The 27,088-nt window shown below is 53.5% G+C and overlaps 1 protein-coding gene across 5 annotated transcripts in view; it reads left to right on the top strand.

The window, feature by feature from the left end:
- The window catches only part of CASKIN2 (CASK interacting protein 2), a 72,533-nt gene extending 45,593 nt beyond the window's left edge, over positions 1–26,940 (top strand). The window contains exons 3-21 of one of the 5 annotated variants that reach the window (XM_084647206.1): positions 5,717–5,768; positions 9,600–9,697; positions 10,218–10,363; positions 10,999–11,094; positions 12,968–13,098; positions 13,613–13,721; positions 14,275–14,383; positions 14,781–14,866; positions 15,143–15,260; positions 16,063–16,233; positions 16,870–16,991; positions 17,831–17,912; positions 19,124–19,218; positions 19,654–19,764; positions 20,095–20,196; positions 20,694–20,832; positions 21,088–23,328; positions 23,518–23,860; positions 24,234–26,940. In XM_084647206.1, the coding sequence (XP_084503332.1) occupies positions 5,717–5,768; positions 9,600–9,697; positions 10,218–10,363; positions 10,999–11,094; positions 12,968–13,098; positions 13,613–13,721; positions 14,275–14,383; positions 14,781–14,866; positions 15,143–15,260; positions 16,063–16,233; positions 16,870–16,991; positions 17,831–17,912; positions 19,124–19,218; positions 19,654–19,764; positions 20,095–20,196; positions 20,694–20,832; positions 21,088–23,328; positions 23,518–23,860; positions 24,234–24,330 (4,448 nt within the window). In that variant the 3' untranslated portion in view covers positions 24,331–26,940. Of the gene's footprint in view, positions 1–5,716; positions 5,769–9,599; positions 9,698–10,217; positions 10,364–10,998; positions 11,095–12,967; positions 13,099–13,612; positions 13,722–14,274; positions 14,384–14,771; positions 14,867–15,142; positions 15,261–16,062; positions 16,234–16,869; positions 16,992–17,830; positions 17,913–19,123; positions 19,219–19,653; positions 19,765–20,094; positions 20,197–20,693; positions 20,833–21,087; positions 23,329–23,517; positions 23,861–24,233 lie in introns of all 5 variants that reach the window. The other 4 variants (XM_084647207.1, XM_084647205.1, XM_084647204.1 and 1 more) reach the window with 4 other exon arrangements.
- Positions 26,941–27,088: the final 148 nt, after the last annotated feature.

Below are 27,088 nucleotides of genomic sequence, written 5' to 3'. Positions count from 1 at the left end.
TTCCGGTCCAGGAACTGGTATCAAGGCCTCTCTTCCCTGAGCTGCTATTTAGTGTTTGACTCTGTCTTCAGGTCCCTCCTGAGAACCAGAGCTGGGCCGATGCCAAGACCTCCACGCTCCAAGCTGGGGGACGTGACGGCTCCAGGTCAGAACTTGGTGCTTCAGGCCCTTCCCTGTTCTTCCACAAAGCCTTGAAAAGCAGCCGCCCCCCTACATGGGTGTGTGACTGAGCTTGTGCTCAGTCCCTGGAATAGCACCTACACGTCTCAGGGCAGGGACTGCACCGCCATCTCTGCAAAGCACCCAGCACTCCGTAAGTGACAGTGACATCTCCAACTGTCAATTTGGGATCCATTCTGATACAAGACCAGCTGTGTTGTATCCCCTCAGCCTGGGGTTGTCCCGCTCCTGGGGCTGTACAGGAGGCAGCGATCTTGGGCAAGTGCTTCTTTATCAGCTTGAGGCTTTGAGCTACACCCCAAGCGCTAACATTGTCACCACTAAAAGCAGTGCTGTAAGGGAACGTTGTCTTCCATGACTTCTAGTTAGAGAATTGGGTTCGCCGGGGAGGGCCCTGACCCACTGTTCTCTGTCTGGGCTGCGTTCCCACGCTAATCCTGCTTGGCTGTTAGATTCATGCATCCTATTAGGGCTCTAGGTAATGGGACAGTGTTGAGGAGAGGGTTGTTTTACGAAATCAGGTAGGCTCCCACAGCTTTAGTCGTCCATCTCTCCTGGCTCTGTTGTGCCAAGAAGCCTTAGTTTCAATGATATGCCTTGATCAGCGGTGCAGAGTGCGTGCCAGGCAGTGATGAATTCCCCCCCACACACCGCCTCTTCCTTCCCAATCTTTCAGTGCCGTAGTTTCCCTGAAGCACTGTGCTCTGTCCCAGGATTTCTTAACTCCCTGGGTGGGAAAGCACTAATCTTTTGGAAATAGGATTGAAATCTCCTGTAGCCTGACTGATTTATGTGGCCTGGGCAGAGGAACCCCTCTGTCCAATGTAAATAATCTTGGCCTGCCGCGTGCTCTGATAAATAGGGTCCCTGTTTCCTGGGGCTGTCCTTGTGCATCAGCTGTTCAAGAGGAGGCCAGCTTGGTTGTGGATGGTGCAGAGGAGCAGCTGGAGGCCAGAATGGCTTTCAAATGTTAGGCTGACTTCCTGTGTTCCTTTTCCCCTCCAAGCTCTGACCCTCTACTGAATTCTCTCCCCGTCCCTTCTCTGTCTCACAGCCCCTTTCCCCACCCCCATCTTTTTCTCTCTTCCGTCAGTCACACCATCTCATCAACAAGGGGCTTTGGAGTCCGAATGCCTAAGTTCTGTTCCCAGCTATGCCTCCGACTTTCTGTATGATTTAGGGCAAGTAACTTCACCTCTCTGAGCCCTGTAAAATGGGGGTAAACTCTGCACCTTCTTCCCAGGAAGGTTGTGAGCCGTAATTCATTACTGTCTGGGAGATGCCTTGATCTCCTTGGATGGAAAGTGCTAAAGATGTGCAAGTTATGACCACTTCTTTCTTTTCTCTCCCGCACCTGCTAGCCAGTCCTCTGTTAGTACCTCCCCCTGTGTGGTACCCTGATTAGGAGCTATCTGGCACTCTGGAATGAAGAACTAATTTGAGGAATTCTCCTCTGTGCCGAGAGTTAAGTCTCAGGAATTCTGCCTTACAGATGTTGACAGCTGCATCCCTGGGGGGGCTGGAGGGGGAGGGAGGGAGGGAGGGGAGAGAAGCTTACCTCATCACAGCGCTGCTTTTCAGTCCAGGCGTCTCCAGGCCACTTTCCCTTGACGATGCTTCGGTAATGGAATTTCAGGGGGCTGTTTGAATTGTGATTGCTGCTAACCTTCACAAGCAAGTCCACTAGGGCCCCTAGGATCCTCCTGCTTGTGTCGGTGGAGGGAGAGGTACAGCAGTGCTCTGTGAGGAAGGGGCAGTGGCTTCCAGTGTGCACTCAACATATTGGATGGGCTGTCACATCTGCTAATGCTGCTGCTCCATGGATCCAGGATTGAATGGGATCCCTTCTGGGCTGCTGTTTTAAGAGCATGGGGGGCTCTGTTGATATCTCAGTGCATCCAGCTTGACTGAGAGGAAATTGTTTTCGGTAGAGAGTTTGTTGAAAAGTTTGGGGCTGAGGTAAAAAGAGTATAATTCTTTTTTCTTCTTTCTGGGGGTGTTCTCTCTCTCACTTCGTCACAGCTCCATCTGCCGTCTCATTCATACCTGGAAGAGCCCCCCATCTAACTTACACCAAATCCTCCTGCCATTTTAAAAACAAGAAATAAAACCTCCTGACTCACCTATTCTGCTAAATGTTTGAAGTAGAGTCACCGTGCTGTATCTACCTGCACATTATCTGTCCCTGTAGCTCTGTCCTAGACTCGCTTGGGCCTTTCGAGAGTGAGCCCCTTATTATGTCTTGCTGAGAGTGCATGCGAACAATCATCGTGTGTTCTTAGAATTCTTAAGGACCCCATCTCTTTAGCAGGCATTTTCCCTTCAGGAAATCCCCTTCCAGTGTCAAGCACCAGCTGAAGTGGATGGATATAAACTCCATAAAGTGGAACTGACCAGCCTAGTTCCTCTGCCCAAACTACCTATAGGGCAAAAAGTAAGCAAACACGATACATGGTGCAAAGTAAATGATTGATTGGGCATTTCTTTGGGACCAATCAGCACAGATGTTAAGTTGTTTAACTCATTTAAGATGTTGGTTTTGGTTTATTTAAAAGAAAAGGTAAGGGAATTTTTATTTATCATATCTATCATTTTTATTTTGACCATGCCCTTTTAAAATCCCCAACAGTCTTTCCTTTTCCCCTTCCCCCACATTGTAGGAACAATTCCAGAACATTAAGCTAGACAATATGAGGGCTATTTGTTGCAGAAGCTTGCTGCTTTCCTGGCTTCTTCTGTGCCATTAAAGAGCAATTTGCTTTGAGAGTGACTCTGTAAAACTGGCATCATGGGGTTCCATGTTTTGTCTCAAACTCAGCCTGGAATCTGAGAGTCAAGCTGAGCTCTTTTCTTATGCATCATCACCAATAAAAAAAAAGTCCCTTGCCAAGTGATGCCCCCAGTGAATCTTGTGCAATCTGATAGCCTTCAATGGCGGGGCACAGGTGTAGCGGATGGGAATTTAGTAAGTAGCTCTTGTGATGATGCACAAGTACTAACTGAACCCTTAGCTATGCTGGCTCTGCAGGGGTAATGGCGGGGGGAGGAAAGTAAAAACTTATTTTTGTTCTTTATATCAGCAGTTCTATCCCCAGGGAGCAGGTCCGTTGAGTAAGGAGATGTCATGTCTATGTAGAAGCTCTTCAGCATAGAACTGTGCATTAATGTTTTCCTAGTGCTTTGAAGATGAAAAATCCCTAGAATAGCTAATTATTCGGTTTCCATCTAGACCTCTCCAGTCTCTTCTCCGCTGTGAGGACTAGTTACGCTAGTCAGAGTCCTCTGCAAACAGTGACTTGAAGACCATTTTGCATTAATTAACCTATTTACAAAACATTTTAAACTGCAAGAATTAACACAAAGAAAACTGCAATTACTTGGTTTCCTTTTCATTATAATTTGCATAAGTAAATGAGTCCCTCTCCCATTCTACTCTCTTGTTCCCCTAGCGAGGGTCATCTTTCCTGCCATACAGAACATTTTTATTTCATATGGCATCTTCCATATACATTTTACAGAGAAGCTGTGAGAGGGAGAAGAAGAAAAATCAAAAGAGATGGAGAGTCAACAGGAGGAAGAAATGCAGGGAGGCTGGCACAGATGTCAGGAATTTCAAGGGAGGAGGTGCTCTCTCCAGCAATGCATGATTGACCCAGCAAATTCTATCCATGCTTTGGCTAATTATTCCACCCTAAATTGAGTGTGGCTGTTTTAGGGCCCAAATTTCCCATATGGATCAACACAGAAATCTCAGTGAAATCTAAAACACTGGCATGGGCTTGGATATATGGCCACTTTGAAAGGGAAATGGACCGTCAGGGAAGTGGCATGGTGCAGCGAGTGACCAAGCTAACACCCAATTGCAAGGGAACGCAATTGGTCTAGAAATGATTGATTCTACACACACACACACACACACACACCCCTTTAACCACTGAAAAACCTCTTCTTTTCATTCTTATTTAGCACATAAATTCCAGAGATTTTAATGTTTTCAAACCCCCAGATGAGAATAAAATACCCCATGTAGGAGGAAAGAATTAATTTGAATTAATCAGTGGAGAGAGTTGAGGGCTTAATTCATCAACTGTGTGATGAAGGGCAGGGGTCCTCTTCCTTTATATAGTTCTCCACACCCCAGATTCTCCATGGGGCTGGGCTAGATTAAGGGAATGTGGGAGACAATACAGTTCTACATTCACGACCTGTGACCTCAGCCTCTGCCCTAGTAGTAAAATGCCAACCATCTGGTCCGTGGGCCATTCCTTGGCAGTGAGGAGCGGGTAAGAAGCTCAGGGGTGGAAGCAAAACCTCCTAGCTCGGCACTTTCCAGGCAGCTGACTCTATAAATGGAGCGTCCCCAGAGGGGAACTGAACAGAGGGGCCATCCCGTTGGGTGAAAGCGACAGGATAGATCATGCTGCTCCCGCTCTATGTAACGGGAGCTTGAGGGGCTGTGGAGATGCTGGAGATGGGGTGTGTTGAGCAGTGGTGGCAGAGGGAATGGAGGAAGAAAGGACTGCGTGGCTAGAGCCAGGTTGTGTACGTGCAGGTCAATGCAGAAGAAGCTGGAGTGAAAGGAGAAGACAAAGGGATGGGTCAGGCGGTGGCTTGCTCGAAGGGAGGTCAGTACCGACGGGTTGAGGGACAGGCAAGCTCTGTCCTGTCCACACACAGGATGCTCTAGAAAGGGCTGCTGGATGTGGTCCTGTGCGCAAACAGGAGCCAGGAGCGTGGGGCAGGGTGGCCACCCCAGAGCCAGAGTTGGGGCCCAGGAAACCCCTGGCCAAAGGGGAAGGCTGAACCCAATTTGCAGGAGAGTCTTAAATTTCTCACAGGACCATGGGGTCTGCCACAGTATGAGAGTATGAGGGGATTTGGGGGCTTATATCCATCCCTTCCTGCAGCCACGGATGGTCCGTAGGGAGCAACTAGAGAGAGAAATTAAGCATTGTCCTGCAGGCACAGGTAGGTTGCTACGGAAAAAAATTGAGGATCAGGCAGTGACCAGAGTGGGGCCTGTAGGGCAAGCTCGGCATGTGATTGCTCTGCTTTGGTCAACTGAAAAGGTAAAAATTCAGCCTAGCTTCTCAGTGTTCTCTCTAGGGTACAGGCTAGGCAGGGACTGTGGTGTCTCTGGGGAACCCTGACAAGGTGGGGTATTTCCTCAGGCTACTAGCGGGTTCTTTTAACTCTTCAAACCAGTCATTGACCTCTTTCTATATCCCTCTGTCTAACCGCGCTTGCTGTATCATTGATCTGACGGTGCAAAGGTGGCAGGGTTAACAAATGGGTCAGGCAGCGTGTGTACAAAATGCTAGCTGCACCCCACTGTGGACATGTTCTCCCAAAGACCTGAGTTTTCCCAGAGTTTCTCATCAGAGGGCTGCACGTGTGATCCCTGTCTCAGCTGATGCTTTGTTAGGCCCTCTCTCCTGCTCCAGTGGGACGAGGTCTCCCATGCAGCCTGCATTTATCATGCAATGAGTAGTGGTTGTGGGAGTTCTACACTGACTGTCTACTCTTCTCTCTACAGAGCTCCTGGGATCAGCCAAGCGAATGAATGTGAATTACCAGGATGCGGACGGGTGAGTGTTTCCCGAACCTTCTCATTCAGTCTCCGTAATACGTTGGCATGGGCCGGTGGTGCCTCTGGGCCGCTAGCATCCCTGACTGTTCTTGGCTGCTGGTTTAGGGTTGGTTTAACAGTAACAGGACAGTTGATGGGTTTGATGTAGTGTGTCCTCTTGCGTTACTGACCAGAAATGCCCATTCTATGTATTCTCCAGCTTGTTAAAACCTCCTCCCTGCTTTGGACAACCTTCCAGGACCAGAGATGGGCACAGTATGGTGCCTGCCTGGAGCAGAGCACTTGGGGTAAAAGCCACTCATTGAGCCTGGGAGAACTGGCACCGCAGCCCATCAGGAGGAGTGTTAATTCCCAGTGCTGTGCCCGTTCCCTTTCTCCTCGCCTGCGTTCTATAGGCTCCCTTGGAAATTACTCTCTAGCCTGACCCTTTATTTTTATTCCACCCCCTCTCCAAAATCTCTTAAAAGACCAGCTGAGATTGCTAAACCACAACATACCTGCCTATCTCAGCACTTACGAAATCCAAGTACTTCTCAAAAATGATACTGAGTTAAGAAAACCACAAATGTTACACTGTCAATATAATAAACACACTATTCTTATCAAGTGTAAAGATATTTCATCCCCACCTTAATTCTGACCCATAGATTGGTGACAGTTTTTTATATATTATATTTGTTACTTTATTTCGGAACCTACAGGTTTTCTTTTAAGGGACTCTGTTAAATGGGAAACATTGTCAGTTAGAATGTTTATTGATTGACCACTAGGATTTTTTGGTAAAGTATTTAGGATGGCTGTTTCTTGAGAATGATATAGATGAATAGGAAAAGTGTAACAAGAAATGATAAGTTATTGATAAAGATGTATGCGAGGCTGATCAATCTGTGTCAGACCCATTATGAATGTACAGTGGAATGTTCCCTTTTCCAGAAGGGTTTTGTGTGATTGTTTTCAAACTGCTGATGAAAGAATCGTATTTCTTTTGGGTCAGAGAGAAGGTGGAGATGGTATGAGTATGAGTTGTGCGATGGTATGAGTCGTGCGTTGCATCAGACTTGATAAGAAGAGTGTGTGTGTTCTGCTAGGAGAGCAGTGTAAGGTTTATGACATCCTTGACTATACACTTCCTTGCTTGGGGTTTGTAAATGTTGGGGGAAGTGAGGGTTTATTTAGCAACCTTAAGCTGGTTTTTGAAACAAAGTTGTGTTGACTTTGGAATTTCCCAGGTTTTTGAGTTTCGTCTTCCTCCTTCCTTCCTTTTAAATGGAGACAAAGGTTTCGATTTGGACATCAATGAGATGGACTGATCACTCGATTGTTAAGCAGTGAACAGTGAAGCTCCAGTGGGGGCCTGCTGTGGTCAGGATACACCTGCAGAGATGTGCCCATTCACTAGGTCACTAAGTTAGCCCTGCATGGCGTGGCCTGTCTGGACTCTGATTACGAGTGAAAGTTGCTTAGAGCTGAGCAAATGTGAGTGTCCAAGCCAGGACTAGAACCCATTTCTTTGGATTCCACAGCTAGCGTCTCCTAGCCAAGTCATCAAACCACTGTGGTCCTGGGTCTCAGGGCACGCTGCTCTCTCTGGGCCCTGTTCCCTCTGAGACATTCCTATGGATAATGAGAACGTGCAGTGACCCGAGGGGTATTTCAGAATGTTAGGGGATCTAACCCCTCCTGTTCCTGGCATGAGCCAGCCACTACAGTTATGTCTACACAGCCCGTGACACTGAGCCTCTCAGCCCGGGTCAACAGATTCAGGCAGCGGGGCTCACACTAGTGGTGTGCAGACAGTGCTTTGAAGTTTTGGCTCAGGCTCTGGAGCCTAGGGACGGTGAGCTGCTGAGCCTGAGTGTCAGCTTGAGCCGCAACTTCAAAGCGCTGTCTGTACAGCTCTGTTGAGAGCTAGCATGAACCAGGCTAGGAGGCTTACTGCTGCGGGCTGTGTAGACGTACCGCATGTGCCTGGGGTAAGGAAGGAGCTTCCCCGTGGGCAGGTTACCCCAGAGTTTCTTGCCCCTTCATCTGAAGCAGCTCCTGCTGTGATCGTGGACTAGCGGGGCTCCTGGGCTGACCTGCTGCGGGAGTAGCTTTGGGATGGGATGCACACAAGCTCCTGTGGTGCATGGGGCCGCCCCAAGTGAGCTCGCCCACTCTTTGAACGTGGCAGGGGAAAGTTCCGTGCCAGCCCCAGAGCGTGAAGGGAGCAAAGCCTGACTGAGCTCTGAATTCCCATGCTGCTCCCTGTGGGCACTGAGCCTCCCTTGGTCAGACACAGCCCTTCACATGAATGAAGCAGCCCGGAGCAGGGGGAGCACAGGGGAAGGAGAGAGCACTCTAGACAAACAGGCCTCTTTCACAGCCCTGGAACACAGGGCTCATTCATTCTAGCTGGCCTCACACACTCTGCCATGGGCGTCTGACAGGGGGAGAGCCATCCATGCTGGCAGTGAGACTGCAACAGTCAGGGCCAGAGCAGGAGGAGGGGTTAGGCCAGGAGGGGAGTGGGACACACACACACACACACTGCCTGAGAATCGCCTGGAAAACCTGTCCCCTGGCCAAACCCCTCAAGTGCTGGGTTTTCTGCCTGCTTGTCCTGCTGCTGCCCAGAGAGCAGAGCTGGCCCCAGGTGGACTCTTCTAATTGCCCCAGCCTTGCTTGTTCCTTCCCTCCCTCCCCCTGTAGAGGGCAGAGTAAGGGTAAGGGGCTCTCCCACAATAAGACGATGACAGCATGTACTGCACATAGACCTCTTCCTTCACAGGTCCCTTGAAAAGGGCTGTGAACCTTTGGGATGCAAGGAGCTGTTTTCTCCCTATTTTGCTGCCAGAAAAACTGAGACTCAGAGAGGCAACTTGCCCAAGGCTCAGTGTCAGGGCCGACTGGAAACCAACAGAGTTTGAGCACAGCAGCAGGACCTCTGCCAGTGTGCTACGCAGAAGGGGTGCTCTGGCTGAGAATGCCTCAGAGACAGGGATTTGGAAGCAGGTGCTTCCCAGGGTGGGGGATTGCTAGGAGTTTAGTGAGAGAGGGACCAGGTCAGGCTGGTCACACTGGAGAGCTGTAAATAGAAACAGATGGGGAGGGTGGAGAGAGAAAGCGCTGCTTGGATTGCTTTGGACTGGGAGAGCTTTTCCAGCAGAAAATGTGAGGGGGGCAGGATATAGTTCGATATATAGGATCAGGTCAGTCTCCTCTAACTCAAGGCATTTGGCAGAGGGTGTTCTGGCCTTGTGGAGAAGCTGCATCTCCTCTCAGGAGCTGTGTGCTATGGGTGTTGGTCTAAACTGTCCACAGACAGCAGCAGGAGAGGTGGTGGAGTAAGAGAGCAAGGCCTGGCTGGTGTCACCAACCATGTATCAAGCTGCCAGGTCTCAGCATGTCTCCCTCAAATGTCTGGTGCCAGTTTGCTTTGGGGTCTCATGGGACAACCACCAGGTCTACAGGAGCCCGTGTGAGATGATTGTGGGGGGAAGAGTCCTGCCAGCTATGTCATGCCAAACTCCTCCGTTGCAGAGCCCTGCTGAACTCAATGGCTTTACACCAGGGACCTGGTGTATGTAATGAGTGGAGACTGACAGAGAACTGGGGTTTGCCCCTGTTCTAGTAGCCATAAGGCCAGGAACTGTGGGAATGCCTGAGCTGTGGAGCAGCCTAGACTGAGAAACTGGAAAATGCAGGGGCAGTGGGAAATCGGCGCTAGATGCTTTTGATTTGGAGAGGAGAGAAATGGCCACCTTTGCCCCCATGCAGGGCTGGGCTTCGAGTGCATGGATCCATGGAGTTGGCTGCTTCTGAGACCCTTGTCTTTTGCTGTTCTCAGGTTCTCAGCACTGCACCATGCAGCCCTGGGTGGGAGCCTGGAGCTCATCTCCCTGCTGCTGGAGGCACAGGCCACTGTCGACATAAAGGACAGCAATGGTAAGCAGCTGGCTCACCTCAAACTGGGGCTCCACCCACCCTCTCTGCTGCTCCCCCTTACATCCAGGAGGGGACAGTGTCTCTGCCAGCCTACCACTTTCCCCTCACTCCAAGTGACTGAGGAGAACCCGTCTGCCTGTGTAAGGTGGAGGTGCCCTCTGCCTGCCCCCATCCTGAGGGAGCAGTGCACCTGTGACCCCTCCCATGGGGCAAAGCGCCTGAAGCAGGCCCTGCTTTGACCTTTCTTTTGCTGTAGTGAGTGTGGTTGGGAGAAGGCAGCCATAGAGTCATCTCCAGCTCCTCACCCCAGGGAGCTCCATTCACTTTGAGCTGGGGGGCTGATCTGGAGCCTCAGAAGGGGTCAGCATGGTGCTCGTTCTTCAGGCACCCCCATGGGGAGCTCAGCTTCATGAGGCCTAGTTCCTTCCAGCTGCCACCCTGGGGCTCCTACATCACTAGTGTCGATGTCGTGCTGAGAGCCGGCCCCTCTCGGCCTCCTCCTGACCTTGCTTCTCTGCAGGGATGCGCCCGCTGCACTATGCTGCCTGGCAGGGGAGGGTGGAGCCGGTCCACCTGCTGCTGCGGGCAGCCGCCTCGGTCAACATGGCGTCACTGGATGGGCAGATCCCCCTGCATCTGTCTGCGCAGTACGGGCACTACGAGGTGGTGAGTAAGGGAGCCTGGGGAGAGAGGTGACGGAGGCTGTGGGAGCCCAGGTGCCCTCAGAGGCACGTGTGCCCGGTCCCGAATCTCCTGGTGCCCCTCACCCAGATTTCCACGGGCCTATCCCCTATGCCAGCTGGTTGGCAGTGTGATGACATCGGGTCACTTAGCGGTGATGTAGCATTGGGCTGCCTCCAGGCTTCGGCCTGTGATCCTCTTGCCCCACAAGAGACCCAGACTCCGCTCCTGGCGTGACTGCTTCCTCCCGGCTTGTGCGGGATGGACAATCTCTTTGGGAAGGCCCTCGCATCACTTTCCCACAAACCGCCTCTGCCTGGTCTAACCTGGAGGGGGCTCAGCCCAGCAGTCCTGCCTGGGAGGGGAGATGCGGCCAGGGGGCTGCGGAAATGGGGAAAGGGAGCAGGCCTTTCAGAAGGGGACAGGGTGCTCTTCACAGGCACCGGAGAGCACACCTTAGGCTGCTGTCCCAACAGGGCCTGTCCGAGGGAGAGGTGGAGGTAGGAGCCGTAGGAAGAGGGGAATAGTTTAATGGGGGTGTCAGGAGGCTGCTTGCTGGATGGAGCATGATCGCTGGCCTTCCTGCATTGCTCCCTTACATGTCCGTTACTCCTCTGCAGTCAGAAATGCTGCTCCAGCACCAGTCCAACCCGTGTCTCATCAATAAGGCGAAGAAAACCCCCATGGACCTGGCCTGTGAGTTTGGCCGGCTTAAGGTAAAGGACAGCTTGCCTGCAAACTGTGCAGAGCCGCTCTGTTACACCATCCCAGTCGTTCCTGACTGAGGCATTGTATTAGGGCTCATCTCTCTTCCCCTTCACAATAACAATACTACAAGGAACTGGCCAATGCACCACTGCCCTCCGCTGGATGGGATCAGAACTCCTCGGTGCATGTCCTAGGCCAGCGATCTCAAACTCAAATCACCATGAGGGCCACATGAGGACTAGTACATTGGCCCGAGGGCCGCATCACTGAAACCTCTTTCATATAAAGGGACAAAAGCCCCATCCCCACACCCCACCCCCGCTGCCCCCGGCCCTGCCCCCACTCCACTCCTTCCATGCGGCCCCGCCTCTTCCCACCCTTTCCCCGCCCCCATTCCAGCCCCTTCCCCAAAGTCCCCACCCCAACTCCGCCCCGTCCCTGACCTTATTCCAACCCCTTCCCCAAATCCCCACCTGTGCCCTGCCTCTTCTCTGCCTCCTCCCCTGAGCACGTGGCCCCCCCGCTCCTCCCCCCTCCCTCCTGGAAAGCACTAAGCACCGCCAAACAGCTGTTTGGCAGTGGGAAGTGCCTGGAGGTAGGCAGAGGAGTGGGGACACGGCATGCTGGGGGGGGGGTGAGGGGAGCTTGGCGGCTGCAGGAAATAACTCTGTGGGGGAGGGGGGACCTTAAAGCTTGGCGGGCCGCGTATTTGAGACCCCTGTCCTAGGCCCTGTGGTGCTAGCCACTGATGGAGGTTCTCCCTTAGCATCATGTGTTGGGGCAGGAAAATCTAGGTTCTCTCCCTGCTGTGGCTGTGAAGCTCCATGTGGCGGCCAGCGCTTTGTCCTTCGATAGCTCCTTCCAGCCCAAGCTGATTTACAAACAGCATGTCCACCCCTGAGGGAGGAGAGTGTCATTAGCTCCATTTTACCCATGGGGAAAACGGAGCGACAGAGAGGGGCCAGTGGCAGAGCCCGGATAGAACCCGAGTCCGCTGCTCCAAGCACGGGATGCTGCTCCGCAACCCCCATCTTTCCTCTGCTCCCATTTAAGTCCAGGCTGGTGGCGACCAGACGGGCTGAGCCTTCCTAATCTCCACAGGCGCTGAGGGGGCAGGCTCAGCACAGCTGTGTTTGCGGGCCTGGGATTCCAACCTGGCCGGGCTCGAGGGATTCCTGTCTCGGCTGCTTGGGACAGGTGCACGGGTCGCCCTGCATTGCTGGGGCAGGAAGGCTCCCCCCACCCTGTGGGAGCTCAGCAAGCCTACAGAAACACACCCCTGCCATTCGCTGCTGTAAGGGGGCCCAGCCAGTGGGACGGCACTGAAAGCGTGCAGCCAGCTCAATGGAGCAGCCATGGACTGTTTCGCTCTCACCCTGGGGGCGGCAGGGGGCCGTTTTTGTTTCTGTCATTATAAATAGTGCTGTGAAAACAGCCCCCGCTCTAGGCGTCTGGGCTGCCCCAAGATACCAATAATTCCCCTTCTGTGTGGGCGTCTCCGGCAGGCCAGGCCAGGGCACGCCTGGGCCTCGGAATCCCTGGCCCTTGGGCCACCGTCTGAAAGGGGTATCAGGAAAGCAATTCATTCCTGCAATGACTGCTAGGGGCTTCAGGGATTGCTGGGCTCTGCCCTTCTCTGGTGTTGTCGTCGTCGTCCCGTCCCCCCCCCCCCCCCCCCCCCGGCTGAGGCTCTCTCAGCACTGGCCATGCACGTGGGGCTGGATCTGGCAGGAGCAGTCCAGGAAGTCCCTTCCTGCCCTTTGGAATGGGGCCAGCTTAGCCATCCACCTGCTGCTGCAGGGCTCCTGGGGAGAGTGGCGGGGGTTCATGTGCTCTCCTTTCCATGCTCCCCATCGTTCACCCATCTCTCGCCCACCCTAGGTTGCCCAATTGCTGCTGAACAGCCACATGTGTGTTGCGCTCCTGGAGGGTCAGTCCAAAGACACTAGTGACCCCAACTACACCACCCCTCTGCACCTGGCAGCCAAGAACGGGCACAAGGAGATAATCAGGTAACGGACAGCATGCTAGCCACTGGCCTCGCCCTGCCCCAAACCTGCCAGCCATGAGTTTCCTAACCTGCACAAGCCCGTAGCAGCGTCCACTGCTGATGCACCATGCCAGACTCTCCTCCTGCCGCTCCATTCCCCAGAGATCACCATATGCTGCCCTTTGCTTGCCCCAGTCCTAGCCTTGGAGCTCTTTTTCCATGGGGCTTTGGGCCTTCTACTCCAGACCCCCCAGCCCTACTCCAGACCCCCCTGTCCATCACTGGTCCCACGGGCTCCCTCCAGTTCTCACCCTATGCAGTTGGAATTGACATTTGGCTTTGGTATCCGGTGAACCCAAATCACCTCATGATTTTACCCTGGTTGAGATAAGAGATTTGCCCTGCCCCACCCCAAGCCCTGATTCTGCCTGCTGTCCAGCTTCCTTGCCTCACTGCCCACCCTGTCCTCCTGGCTCATAGTGCCCACTTCCTCCTTCTAAACCACCACGGCTTATTCCCCCCCACCCTGCCCCCAGGCAGCTGCTGAAAGCTGGGATTGAGATCAACAGGCAGACAAAGACGGGCACGGCCCTGCATGAGGCAGCGCTCTACGGCAAGACGGAGGTGGTGCGCCTGCTGCTGGAGGTGAGCTGACAGGCCCTCACGGGGAGGAAGGGGAGCGGGACCTCAGCTACCAAATCTGCAGCCCCTAGGAGAGATGAGAGCGATCCACTACAAGAGACAGCAGCTGGTGACAGAGGGAGAGAGACAGTGGCTCAGCTCTGGAGGGCGATGGGGGAGGAGAGGTGTAGCCCAGGGCTTGGTTCTGAGGGGCAGGGGAAGATGCAGCCTGTGGCCTGACTGCAGTGGCTGGTGGGGGACAAGGGACAGAACCTCCCTCCATCAGTGCAGCTTCTGGGACTCGTTCCTGTCCTGGTCCTGCTCCCACTTCCTCTTATTCCCCCCCAAACTGCCAGTGATAGCTGGTGAGAGAAGATGGGGGCTCTTCTCCCCCAGGCCTCTGAATGCTGGGCCCCCTGCTCCCCCAGAAGGGGTCTGGGTCTGCTGCACAGGAGGTGCTGACCTGCCTGTAGGCTGCCTCCACAGCAGCAGTTCTAGTGTGAGGCATGGCATCCCCTGAGTGGCTGCCCAATGGCCCCGGCACTGATGGGGTCTCTGCTGGCTCCCCCACGGGCAGGGTGGCGTAGATGTGAACATCCGAAACACCTACAACCAGACAGCCCTGGACATCGTGAACCAGTTCACCACCTCGCACGCCAGCAAGGACATCAAGCAACTGCTGAGAGGTGAGCTGGGTCTAAGCGTAATGCCAGGTTCTATTCCACACGCTCTGTAATCCCATGGGCAGAACCAGGAGCCCTGCTGCGGGGAGCTTTTTGCCCGGCTCTCACCTGGCAGGGAGAAAACCTTTCTATGGGGGCGTGCGTGGCAACATCCCAACCCTCCTCCAAACAGGCCCTCAGCTAACCTGACTTGGAGTGTTCATGTGAGGGGCTTCAATACTTATATACGCATGCACTGGGGTTCCGTCTTTGGTGGGGACAGCAGGGGACTGAGTCTCTGGCTGTGCTATTAATGTTCGCTCTCTCTCTCTCTCTTTCTCTCTTTTCCTGTCCCCTGCCCTGTCCCCACGCGTCTCCCGTGCTCTTTCTTCCCTCTTTCCCTTCTCTTCAGAGGCATCAGGAATTCTGAAAGTCCGAGCTTTAAAAGATTTCTGGAACCTCCATGACCCAACTGCTCTCAACATCCGGGCAGGAGATATCATCACGGTGAGCAATCACCTGCAGCTGCGCAGAGACCATGGCTAATAATAAAACTCCCCCACAGCCAAGGACCCTGTGTGTTCCCTACAGCACCTCCTGCTGGGCACAGCCGGGAGTTCCCCCACAGCCAGGGACCCTGCACGTTCTCTACAGCACCTCCTGCTGGGTGTGGCTGGGAGTTGCCCATAGCCAGGGTTCCTGTATTATGCCATGCTCTGGCTCCTGCTGGTGCTGGGACACCTGTAAGGAGTCTCTCACTCTCATGCCTGGTGCCTCACACAGGTCCTGGAGCAGCACTCTGACGGGCGCTGGAAGGGGCACATCCACGACACTCAGAAAGGCACTGATCGAGTCGGCTACTTCCCTCCCTCCATCGTCGAGGTCATCAGCAAGCGGACAGGTCAGTAACACACACACCGTCCTGGAGTGCATGGGGGGGAGGGTAGGCATATCTCTGACCTGGACTTCTCCCACTCTCACTACCACCCACCCCCTCCCTGGACCCAGCTCCCACTCCAGCAGCCAGTGGGAAGTGGCAGGGGTGTGGCTCTCTGTCTGACAGCGCCCCCTCTGGCTTGGAGGACTGGTAGCACAGCAGATATGGACAATGGCTTCAGATGGGCTCAAGTGAGCTGAATCCTAGTCCCTAGGTGGGAGCAGATGCCCCTTTGTTTATAGGGGGAATAAGTCTGGTGTCAGCGCAGTCCCTGTGGAGGCTGGGTCCATGTCCCTGCAGCAGCCCACAACTCAGCCTAGCACTGGAGCAGCAGAGCTGGCTGCAGGTCAGGAGGGTGGAGCTGAGGGGGGTCCCTAGGCGTCAGGTCTGAGCTGAGGTGCGGCTGTGTGGGGAACTCAGGACTACGAGCATTAGGCCAAGCTGGGGTGCATTGGCAAGGAGGAGTTAGCAGAGCCAGGTGTCCTGGGGCCCAGGCCTGCCCTAAGCATTAACATCTGTTCCTAGTGCGTTGAGACAGGAATGATGGAGTCAGGCCCCGTTCTCAGGGCCAGGGAAACTCTGGTACAGTCCTGGCTCTGCCCCAGGTTTGCCAGCTGCACACTCACCCACATGATACCTTCCTCTGCACAGCCCCACCCCCCACAGGCACAGTGCTGGGGTATTTCTGGACCCTGCTGTGACTGATGCTGCCCACTCCCCTTCCACACACTCTGCTCTTACACGAGTGTTTTGTCTTTAAATGCAGGCATGACTCTTCCCCGCTTGGTGCCTGCACACCAGCGCCAGGGCATTGCTGCCCCTCCCAGCGGGCTGCAGCCACTCCCAGGTGATACTCCTCAGCAGGCACCCCTCAGCCTCCCTACTGCCTACGGCCACCTCACCTTAACCAGGACGGCCCCGGAGCCTGAGAACTCAGGTCAGGGTCACTGCTGGGGAGGGCTGGACAGGGGCTCGTGTCCAGGAGCCCTTCCCCTCAACACCCCTCCCAAGAGATGGAGAAAATCCCCTTCTAGCTCCAAGCGGGAAATTAAAGCAAAGCAGCAGCCTCAGGGAAACCACAGCTCAGGGGACTGTAGAGGTCATTGACCCATAGATACCCCCACATCCAGCCACACACCTGCCATGGCTGCCCCCCACCAGACCTCTTCCCACCTACCCACCCTTCCAGCCTTTTTTCTAGAAACGGGATTGTCCTGTGTGCGCTAAGGAACGGTGAACAGCTGAGTGATTCTCTGTGCCACAGGGAGGGTTGAGGGTCTTGTGGAGGTTGGGCCCTATGCCAATGGCAGGCAGCAGAGTCTGGACAGTGCGCCTCATGCCAAAGCATGTGGGTCTCTGCACTGGGAACACCATGCCCTGTGCAGATGCCAGTTCCCTTCCTCTGGTCCCACAGCATCCTCTCTGCAGGGAATGGGAGTGCTGCGGCTTAGTCCATGCCCTGTCCCGGCGCTGAAGGGCTACAGGGATTGGGAGGTGCCAGCCCCAGGACGTCAGGCATCTTCTCCAGCATTCAGTTACATGGGCTCCGATGCCTCTTCTCTCTCCATAATAGCAGGAGACAGGAACAGCGTGGGCAGTGAGGGCAGCATTGGCAGCATTCGCAGTGCCGGCAGTGGGCAGAGCACTGAGGGCAACAACGGGCAGAGCACCAGTATCCTCATCGAGAACGCCACGGTAGGAGGGCAGATACACAGTGCCTGCTGCTCTGTGTCCAGGGAGCAGAGCAAGTCTCACGAGAAGTTTAAGGTCCAAGGGGGCTTGGGTCCACTAGAACCCGAAGGCTACTCTCAACTCCCCCCCTGGCTTTCTGAGCCTTGATTGCCTTTCTCTAGCCCCTCTAGGTTCCTTGAGCTGCCCTTTACAGTCCCATGGGTTCATACTGACCCAGGTCACAGGGCCCTCCCCGTTCTCTTTTTAACCCACCCTCTCCACCAGGGATTTGGACGTCCCAGGCCAGTTTCTCTGAGCCGATAGTTTGGTGGTTGTAGCAGCATACTGAGCGTTGGGGAACATGTCGATATTGCACATACTTGTGTTTGAACTGGCATGACCCTTGCAAGGGGCCAGTCTTGCTAAAACCACCCAGATGGAGAGGAGCCTTTGGAAATGCAGTCCTGCCACAGGGACGCACAGGGTTTGAGACTATCACTGTGCCAGGGATGCAGAGCTAAGTGAGCTCAGGGAGGATCTCCCTCAGACAGGAGTAGTAGGGCCTTTATCCTCTAGCTGTAGCCCCCAAAGAGCTTCCTGGGCATGGTTGACTGCATAGGTTCCCAGGGCCCTGTTCTCCTGTTGCAGGATACACAGACCTCCTGTCAAGAACAAGGCCTCAGGGCAGGGCTCTTATCCCAGGCTGTGCAAGGCAGTCCCAGTGCTGTCACCCCTGTGACATCCCTTCCTCTCTGCTGCTGTGTGAGAATTGCTCAGGGGCTGACCAGATACACCCAGTGCAAAGTCGCAAGTCCAGACCCACCATGTCAGACCCTTCTGATTGTCTCTTCTCTCTTATGAAGCCGCTGCCCCCTGGTGGTGAGGACCTGCAACTGCACCTCTTAGGATCAAATAGCCAGAATGGGCAGCTGAACTCCTTGACAGGTAAGGAGAGAGACTTCAAGGAAGAAACAGGGGCTGTGGCTTGGAGTAAGTCAGAGCCACCCTCCATCCCCCACTGCCCTTACAGCTCCGAGCCAGTGTACCAGGCTCACCACCCCCAGCCCTTCAGGCTTCCCCAGCAGAGGGGCAGATACTCACTCTCAGGCCTTGCTTGGCAAGACGAAGCCCTTAGCATGTCCCACTACTGCAGAGCCCAGCACTTGGCACCACGGCGCAGAACACACCTTGCCCTGCTGCTGCAGGGGATGGCACTGCATTGACGTTGGAGGGTGCTTGCAGCTCGTTCTAGGCAGTTTTTCCTTTTACAATAAAATTGTGGTGGAAGGGAGGGGAAGGGTTAAGTAAAGGAGTGGGGATCAGGATATCAGGGTTCTATTCCCAGCTCTACCCTAATCTTGCTATAAGACTGTAAGTCACATTTCTTCTATCAGCTTCGGCTTCCCCCTCTATAAAATGGGGGAGAGATTTGCCTTCCTGCCTCCACAGGTGTAAGGACGGTGCCTTGGCGCCCTCCCCCCAAGCGAGATGGCTACGGAAATGCTATTATCCCTCTCCACACTTAACACTCAGTCACTGTTTGCATTTGGTATTTTCTATCGTTAGAAAATGCAGGGGCTGAGGAGAGCTTGCTGAATGCCCCCTTACTGCTGTTCCAAGGCCCGCTTCCTCTCCAGCAGCAGGGGAGGGGAGGGAATACTTTCCCCGCTCTGCTCCCAGCCTGCTCAGGGATGGTATCAGCTGCAAGAGACAAATTGTGTTTTGAGATCAGACAAACCAGTCTGCCGAGCTCACTCTGGGCTGTTGCCAGCTGCATGGGGGTCAGAGCTAGGTGAAGGCTCTGGGTCTCTCTCATGCTTTGGAGGAGTTAGACACAGAGGGGGCTTTGAAGTGGGTATAAGACATCCTGCTCCAACAGCTGCAGCACATGGCTGGCAACTAGGAAACCTGGGGTCTGTGCTCTGCTGCTGGCTCACTGGGTGACCTTGTTTGTTAGCACCCCTGCCTTCCTCACTGCAGCAGGCCTGAGAGTTCTGCCCCAGCGGAGGGTTAACGAGCTGTGGCGCAAGGTGCTCTGAACTATTCACACTACAGGGCAAAATGTTCAGCTCCTCCCAGGCCCATGGGCTCTCTCCCCAATGGGTCTCATCCTCTGGCCCATTCCAGTAACTACCGCCCCCTCTCTCTCTGCTCAGGAACCCTTGGGCGCCAGAACCTGACCAACTGTAACGCCAGCAACAGGATCTTCTCTCACCAATACCTCCGCCCTGAACAGCTCTTGGAGGGAAAGGTACCTGGGCCCCTGAGAAGGGCTTCAATGCTACAAATTGTGGGTGAATATTTTAGAGCAGGGGCCCAGGCCTGGCCAACCCATGGGCTCACATTTTAAGCAGCTGCTACCTTTGACTCACTGGCATGGGGGAAGCCCTGGTGAAATGGCCACCTCTCACATGAGTCCCTCCACAGGCACACGTAGCAGCAGGGGCTGAAGAACACTACAGGGCATGGGGCCAGAGAAGCAGGGGTCTGGTACAATCCAGCTCTTTCAGAATGCTCTTGCCCTATTCCTTTTATTCCAGCCAGTTTGACAGTATAGGGGTGGGAGTCATTGTCCCCGTCCCAAGGTGACGTGCTGCATTGCACAGAGCAGCCTGGAACATTTCTGCCCCTCCCCAGCCCATGCAGCCACCGTCATGGGCTGTTCTGTGTTGGCTTTTCTCTCCAGGATGCAGAAGCCATTTACAACTGGCTGAGCGAGTTCCAGCTAGAGTTCTACACAGCCAACTTCCTCAATGCTGGTTATGACGTCCCCACCATCAGCCGCATGACCCCAGAGGTAAGGTCAGGCGGGTTCAGGGGCTACTGGTGAGAGCATGGCCCCAAAGAACAGGGCAGTGCCAGGGTCCAAAGGCAGGGGCCCAGCCACTGCTGCTTGCCTTTTCCAGTGACTGGCACCACACCTTAGACTGTGGCTGTCGGAGAGTCCCTGCCATTCCCTCTCTTTAGCTGGTATTTCTAGAGCATCCTTTGCTATAGTACAAGCACTAAGCCGTGCATCTCCAAGGCATTCCCTCCACACTGAAGTGGGAGCTGCTGACTCCTTGCACTACATCAGCTAACTTTTGAGCATCCCCATTAATGAAGGCAATCGCTATGTTTGTTTTAGGACCTAACAGCCATTGGGGTGACTAAGCCGGGGCACAGAAAGAAAATCTCCACTGAGATTGGGCAGCTCAGCATTGCAGAGTGGCTGCCAAATTACATTCCTGTGAGTATTTCTTGTACTTTGCACCAGCATTACGGGTGCCCTGAGGCTGTTCTCAGGCACAGATACTGGGCTCTGGGCCCTGTGAGATTGTGCACTTTTCCTTGGGGTTGTGGCTGGCACAGGTTCCCACTGTGTGTAAATGAGGCAGCAGGCCCAGCAGACTCAAGTGCAGGTTTTAACGAGAGTCCACAGTGGGTCATGCAGCCAGCCACGCAAAAGCAGCAGGGGGTATGGAGGGAAGAGCCTTGAGTGAACTGACAGTGATGGCTACATGGGCATCCTGCTGTGACATCCCTTCCCCCTGTAACAGCACAGGGATGGCCTAGCCTAGGCAGAGAGCTGCTCGCATGGAGCAATCTGGGACACTCCCAGGTGTGTGGAAGTGTCTCAAAGGGCAGCAGGGAATGCAATGCCTAGTTCTCTCACAAGGCAGGTAGGAAAGAGCCATCCGTTGCTGGGATGCTAATGAAAATTGTCCCTGTTGCTGTTCTCTTTAGGCCGACCTGATGGAGTGGCTGAGCGCCATTGGGCTGCCCCAGTACCATAAGAAGCTGGTGAGCAATGGCTATGACTCCATCAGCATCGTAACAGACCTGACATGGGAGGACCTGCAGGAGATTGGCATCAACAAGCTGGGTGAGTTGCTGGGACTGCTCAGCAGCCATAAGGGTGGAGAGCAGCTAAATCTGTCAGTCAGGTGTAGAAGGGTGGAGCCTCTGCCCTCTATGATGCTGGCTAAAATCCAGCCCATACTGTGGTAACTGCAAGGTCTGACGACATCCTGTGTGCAAAGGTGCCAGTGCTCAGGGGTCCACAGCATTAAAACCACAATTGTCCTTCCTGTTGGGCCACGGAAACTGAACTCTCCTTTCACTCCTTTGCCATCTGCAGGCCACCAGAAGAAGATCATGCTGGCTGTCAAGAAGCTGACAGACATCCGCAAGAACCTGAACCAAGCCGACACCAAACTGGCAAGACGCAAAATCCCTGGTGCCCTGGACATAGTCACCATTGAGTCTGTTGAGAATGGAGAGTCCCAGTCTCCACACACGCCCAAGATGATAACCTTCCAGGACAGCGAGCTGAGCTATGAGCTCCAAACAGCCATGTCCAACAGCTGCCAGGAAACGCTCCCCATGAAGAACACTCAGGGGATGTCACGGAGTCAGGAGAGCATTGGAGTGCGCTCCAGAGGGTCAGGGCATTCTCAGGACAACATGTTGTCCAAGACCATCCTCTCCAGCCATTCCCAGGAGAGCCTGGGCAGCGGCAGCAGCAGCAGCAGCGGGCACTCCTCCACGCAGCCCCGGCAGAAGGAGAATGCAGACGTTCTGCCAGGGAGACCTAACCAAGATAATTCCGGGAAGGTTATTACCAAGCTGACCACCCAAGAGGGACTGAATGGTTACTCCAATGGGTGTGGAGGAAGCCCTCTGAAAGAGAGGAACCTCCCCGAAGGGACAGATCAGTACCAGCGGCCTGTGGCTCAGAAAGGCAGCGTTCCACTGTTACAGCCATCCAACTCTCTACCAGCAGCAACCCCCTGCACCCCACCGCAGCCGCCCAACAAGGGCACAGCACCCTACGTCTTCATGTATCCTCACATCTCCTTGAAATCCCCCGGTGTTCCTGAGCAGCCCAAGAACCCAGCACACCTGTACCCCCAGTTCTCCTCGACCCCGAGGAGCAACCTCCAGTCATCAGCTCAGAAAGCTTTCTCTTATCTCCATTCCCACTGCAGTGGCACAGAATCACCATACGTGTCTCCAAAGCCTGGTGCCACCCTGGGCTCCTGGCAGGCTGGAGAACAGCAAAATGGAGACACCTTCAAATACAAGAAGCGCTCTCACAGCCTGAACCGCTACGCTCTGTCGGATGGTGAGCATGAGAAGGAGGAGGGAGTCACTAGCACCCTGGGCTCCTACGCCACCCTCACCAGGCGCCCGGGACGGAGCCAAGTGCCACGCACCTATCTGCAGTCAGACAGCAAGGTCGTTCGCAGCCAGTCCTTCGCCATCCGCGCGAAGAGGAAAGGGCCTCCACCCCCACCACCTAAACGCCTGAGCTCTGTCTCCAGTGCCCAGGCTATGGAGGCAGAGGGGGAGCAGGGTCTGGAATCAGAAAGGCAGCCAGCTGTTGCCCAAGATTCAGTGGATGTGGCTCCCTCAGCATGGCTGGGCACCAGCAATGCAGGCACCAGCCAAACAGTGAAGAGCATAGCTGCAATGCTTGAGGTGCCCACCGTAGGTGGGAGTCCACCAAAGCCTCTTCTGTTACAAAAGCCCCCAACTCCAGATCACGAGATAGTTTCTAGAGCAGGCTCAGATGGTCAGCCCTGTGGAGCCAGGATCTCTGAAGGCTCCTGCAGCATGAGGCTCTCGGAGAACGAGAGAGACGCCTTTGGAAACAACAGGCCCCGCCGTCGCACGTTAAGCGAACCCAGTGTCACCACGATGGAGGCCTTGCAAAGCAGCCTGGAGGATGTCCAGTCTGACACAGAGGAGGAGCGGAGACCTGGCCCAGAGGACTGTGAGATCTCGTCGTCGTCCTCTCAGAACAGCTCCAGTGAGTGCATTCCATTTGCAGAAGAAGGCAACTTAACCATCAAACAGCGACCAAAGCCTACTGGGCAACACAAGGCAGAAGCTACCAGCCGGGACTCTGAGTCCAGCTCCCTGACAGCTGCTGATGTGGGGCCTCCCTGCTCCTCTGCTGCGAAGGACTTGGGAGGAAACACAGAAAAAGAGTTGGAAGTTCTGGAATTCAACCTCACCGAATCTGACACGGTGAAGCGGAGGCCCCGGTGCAAGGAGAGGGAGCCACTCCAGACTCTGCTAAAAGTGTTCAGCTTGGCTGGCCAGAACCAGGCTCTTGCGAGTCCGCCCCCACAATATGCACAGGCCCAAGCCGTGAGCATCATGGGCCCAGCGCTACAAGTGCCAGAGCCGGAGCCCGGGGGGAACGGAGATGGTTTTGATGACGACAGAGTGGAATTCAGAATTGCTGAGATTGAGAAGAGCATCCTGTCTCTGGAGAAGGGGGTCAAAAAGCCTCCACTTTCTCTGAAATCAGCCAGCCCTGGGGAGCTGCATGAGGGTGCTGTCCATCTGAGGACCTCACCTGTAGGGCCAGGTACATGCAACATGGTGTTCGTATTCAGAGTGAACTAAAAGCTCCTCCTGGGGGGGGTGCTGTACGGAATACGGTGGGGTGGGGCAGCTGTCAGCTACATCCCTTCTGTGTGTGTGTGTGTGTGCTCCCAGAGCCAATGTACACCGCATGGGGCCAGGACTGAACTAGGTTTTATCTGTTCCCTTCCAGATGCCTCAGTCAAGCACACGTCCGTTGCTTCGACGAAGCTGGTATTTTCAGGGCCAAAAACGATTTATCAGCAAGTCCTGCAGCCCTCCCGGAATACCATCGCCCCCTGGGCAACTGCCGAGATGGCACCAGAGGTGGCAGGATCTACTGCTGTTGCCTGCCCATCGAAGCTGGAGATTGGCAACAAGGCAGTCTTGAGCAGCAGGATGCCCATTTTTATGAAGCCTTTGAGTGCTGCTCCAGATGCAGCCCTGGCTCAGCAGAGACTGGAACAGACCAACTCCTCCCTGGCAGCTGCGCTGCAGGCTGCTGAGAAAAAAATAACAGCCGAGGAGTTGGACAGGTGAGGGAACAGCCCTGGGGGGAGAGCAGGGCCGAGTGGGTAAGTTATCCCTCAGCCACATATTCCTCAAGAGTGCCTAGAAACACTTGGGCCAGGTTCTATTTCAACTTCCTCCTCTGCTGGGCCAAGGGTCCATCAATCTCTGTCATGGCACTGTTAAAACACGGTTCCATTATGCAGGGGGGGCCCATGAATGCTAGTCCCGTTCCTGAGCTGTGCACAGGGCAAGGCTTGAGCAATGGTTGGGTCCAACCAACACCTTGGTTTGGGGGAGGCACTGGGGCCCACCAGGCAGTGTTAGCTTAACAGGGCACTGAGGCCTTCACTTGTCACATGGCCTTACCCATCCTGCCTTTTCTTTCTTTCTTCTCAGTCACTACGGGGCTACGCACTCAGCTAATAACATCCTGGAAGACATCAGCAACATGTTCGATGACCTGGCTGACCAGCTGGACGCCATGCTGGACTGAGACTTGGTCCCCTGCCACTCATCCCCAGTTGCTGTGCTAATGCCTGAGGGGGGATGGCCCTGAACTCTGCCCAGGCATCGCTACAGCTGCTCTGATCCTTCTCCCTCCTGCACTTTAGGGCTTGGAGTGTGCACCTCCCTCACCTTTCCTGGCCCACTCAGGGCATCCCCATGGACTGGAGAACCAGCAGCCTAGTCACAGCCCCAATGTCCCTTTGTAGCTGCAGGAGACGAGAACAAGGAAGATGCAGCTACACCTTTCCACCCTCAGCAGAGTTTGAGTGAGTGCAGCAACGCTCACTCCTGGGTGTCCAGCCTCCCTCAAGAAATGAGCTCAGCTGCTGGCTGCAAAGAGCTCTGCTTCATCAGGGGCCTTTTCCTCACTAGCCCCAGTGCGGAGTCCTGCCTCTTATTATTTAAACCCTGCCAACAGCATGTTGCGGGAGAGGACCTCCTTGGGCAGGCACAGCAGAGCCAAGCACTTAATGCGCAGCCCCAGCAGGGCCTGTCAGCTGCTGAAATAAGACGGGACTTGTTGCAGCTTGGGAGCTCTCTGGGTGAGAAGAAAGCGGCCTGCTTTCTTAGCACATCAGCGTAAGGCAGCGTGTAATCCAAGTGGATTTAAATCCCTACAGCAGTGCCCTCAGAGCCGCCCTGGGACAGCACTGGTACAGTCTGTACCCCATAAAGGAGCAAACGGGCTCAACACTTCACAATCGCTTTGTCAGGAAATTAAGATCTACCTGACCTGCTTCCTGCACGGATTCATTCCTGGTTAAAAGAAAAGGAGGACTTGTGGCACCCTAGAGACTAACAAATTTATTTGAGCTACAGCTCACGTCATCGGCTGCATGCTCAAATACATTTGTTAGTCTCGAAGTTGCCACAAGTACTCCTTTTCTTTTTGTGGATGCAGACTAACACAGCTGCTACTCTGATTCCTGGTTAAATGGCTCCTAGCCGAAGACTGGGATGAGCATGTTTTGGGGTAGTCAGTGCCAGCCTGGCTAAAGCATGTTGCTACAGCTGAGGGTGCCCTCTGCTGGCTCGAGATCCCTACCCACACCCTCCACAGTATTGCATATCCAGTCACTTGGGCAGGAACAGGTTGTTTTCTTGTGGCAAACACATTCTCTTCTTTCCATGTGACTACTCTAGCCCAGCTCCAAGCAGGGAGGGAGACAGACCTGGAACAAGACTCCAAAGCTGAGTTGGAAGCAAAGATTTTTTTTTTTAAATGCTAGCAGCATTTGGCAACCTGTGAAGATGCTTCTTAACCCTACTAAACACTGACCAGCTTCTAGAAGGATGGAGCTAGAAACGACCTCACTGCACGAAGTTAGTTTTAGCTCCCTAACAGCTACTGTAAATAGAAGTTGGACTCACCCACATCGACAGGGCTGAAGCAAAGGAATGGCAGCCACAATTTTTTCATTCCTAGCAGCAGTTAGATCTGGATTGCTTTAAGAACAAATTTTTCTTGAAGGATCTGTATGGGGTCACCTGAAATGCCAAAACTAATTAATGCACCAGAGCAATAAAAGGGAAAATTTGCACATTTTGTACTAAGGGATCATTTGTTGCAAAAATCACCAAGCAAATCTAACTTTTTAAAATTAAAGCTAAATTATGGAGGTGACTGAAGGAAGCAGCAGCCTTTCTCATCCCCCAGGGAAATTTGCACCTCAAACTATTAGACTGTTTACAGTATCAACTCTCCCTGCACTAGAAAGAGAGCAGCCCCTTGTAAAATCCACCCACCCCAGCCCATGTATTTCTCAGTGACCTACTCATTTGTGTGGTAACCATTTGTACCATGATCCCTACCGGCCAGAGATGGAATTCATGCCAACCTGGCCTCTATGGAAAAACACAACTTGTCAGGGGGCAAGGTTGGGCTGTAGATTTGATGCTAACCCATCTTGGCCCTAGCTAGTCAGTATCTTTGTACTTTACGTTGCCTGAAATACCGCCGTGTGTGAAACCGCAAGTGCTACAAAAGTGAACTTTTAAAAATAGCTGCAACCAGTGGCACTTTATAAAAAGGTTTTAATATAAATCTTTTTAAAAGGGGTGTTCATGTCCCAGGAGTTGACTTGGGACTAGTCCAACATTTTCAATGTTGATAAACTGTAAATGTGTGGGTTTTTTTTTAAAAGACAAAATGTATATATTTTAAATGTGATTATATATTTACTAACCAGATTTCAAGTGTCATTATCTAGGGACAGGGATAAAAGAGACACTGGGGTAGAGCTGCATTACTCTGAGCCACCACAGGGGCAGGAGAGTGCTGTTCTTACAGTCAATAACAGAATTACATATTTGTTTTTCTCTCAGAGGAATGCTTATTTTTCAAGTTCTAGATCTTTATTTTAAAGATATTGTATGCTGTGTAAATTATGTATGGGCATGACTGTGTCTAACCAATTCCTGTTCTGTGCAACCAGGGAGCTAGGGAAAAAATTAGTCCATGTAATCGCCAGACTGACAGATTTTAAACCATCTGGACTGTTTGCATTAATTATGCAGTTTGTTTTCCACTAACATCAATTAAGACTTAATTCTATTAAACAGTGGGGCTTTTTTCCCCTTTGATAGTTCTGCCTAATTGACTCAGTTGTCTCTTTCATGTTAATACTATTGTCCACTTGCTCTCTCTGAGGGTGTCTCTAGGGACAAAATCTTGCCCTTGACTTCAGTGGGACTAAGATTTGACCTTACATGTTACCCCTGTAGGGTGGTCAAAAGTAAGGGAA

The sequence above is a fragment of the Lepidochelys olivacea genome (genome assembly GCF_965140295.1).
Source record: "Lepidochelys olivacea isolate rLepOli2 genome assembly, chromosome: 14".
Classification (NCBI taxonomy): Eukaryota; Metazoa; Chordata; order Testudines; family Cheloniidae; genus Lepidochelys; species Lepidochelys olivacea.
The sequence above is the reverse complement of the archived record's forward strand: the minus strand, read 5'-3'. Positions and strand labels throughout refer to the sequence as shown.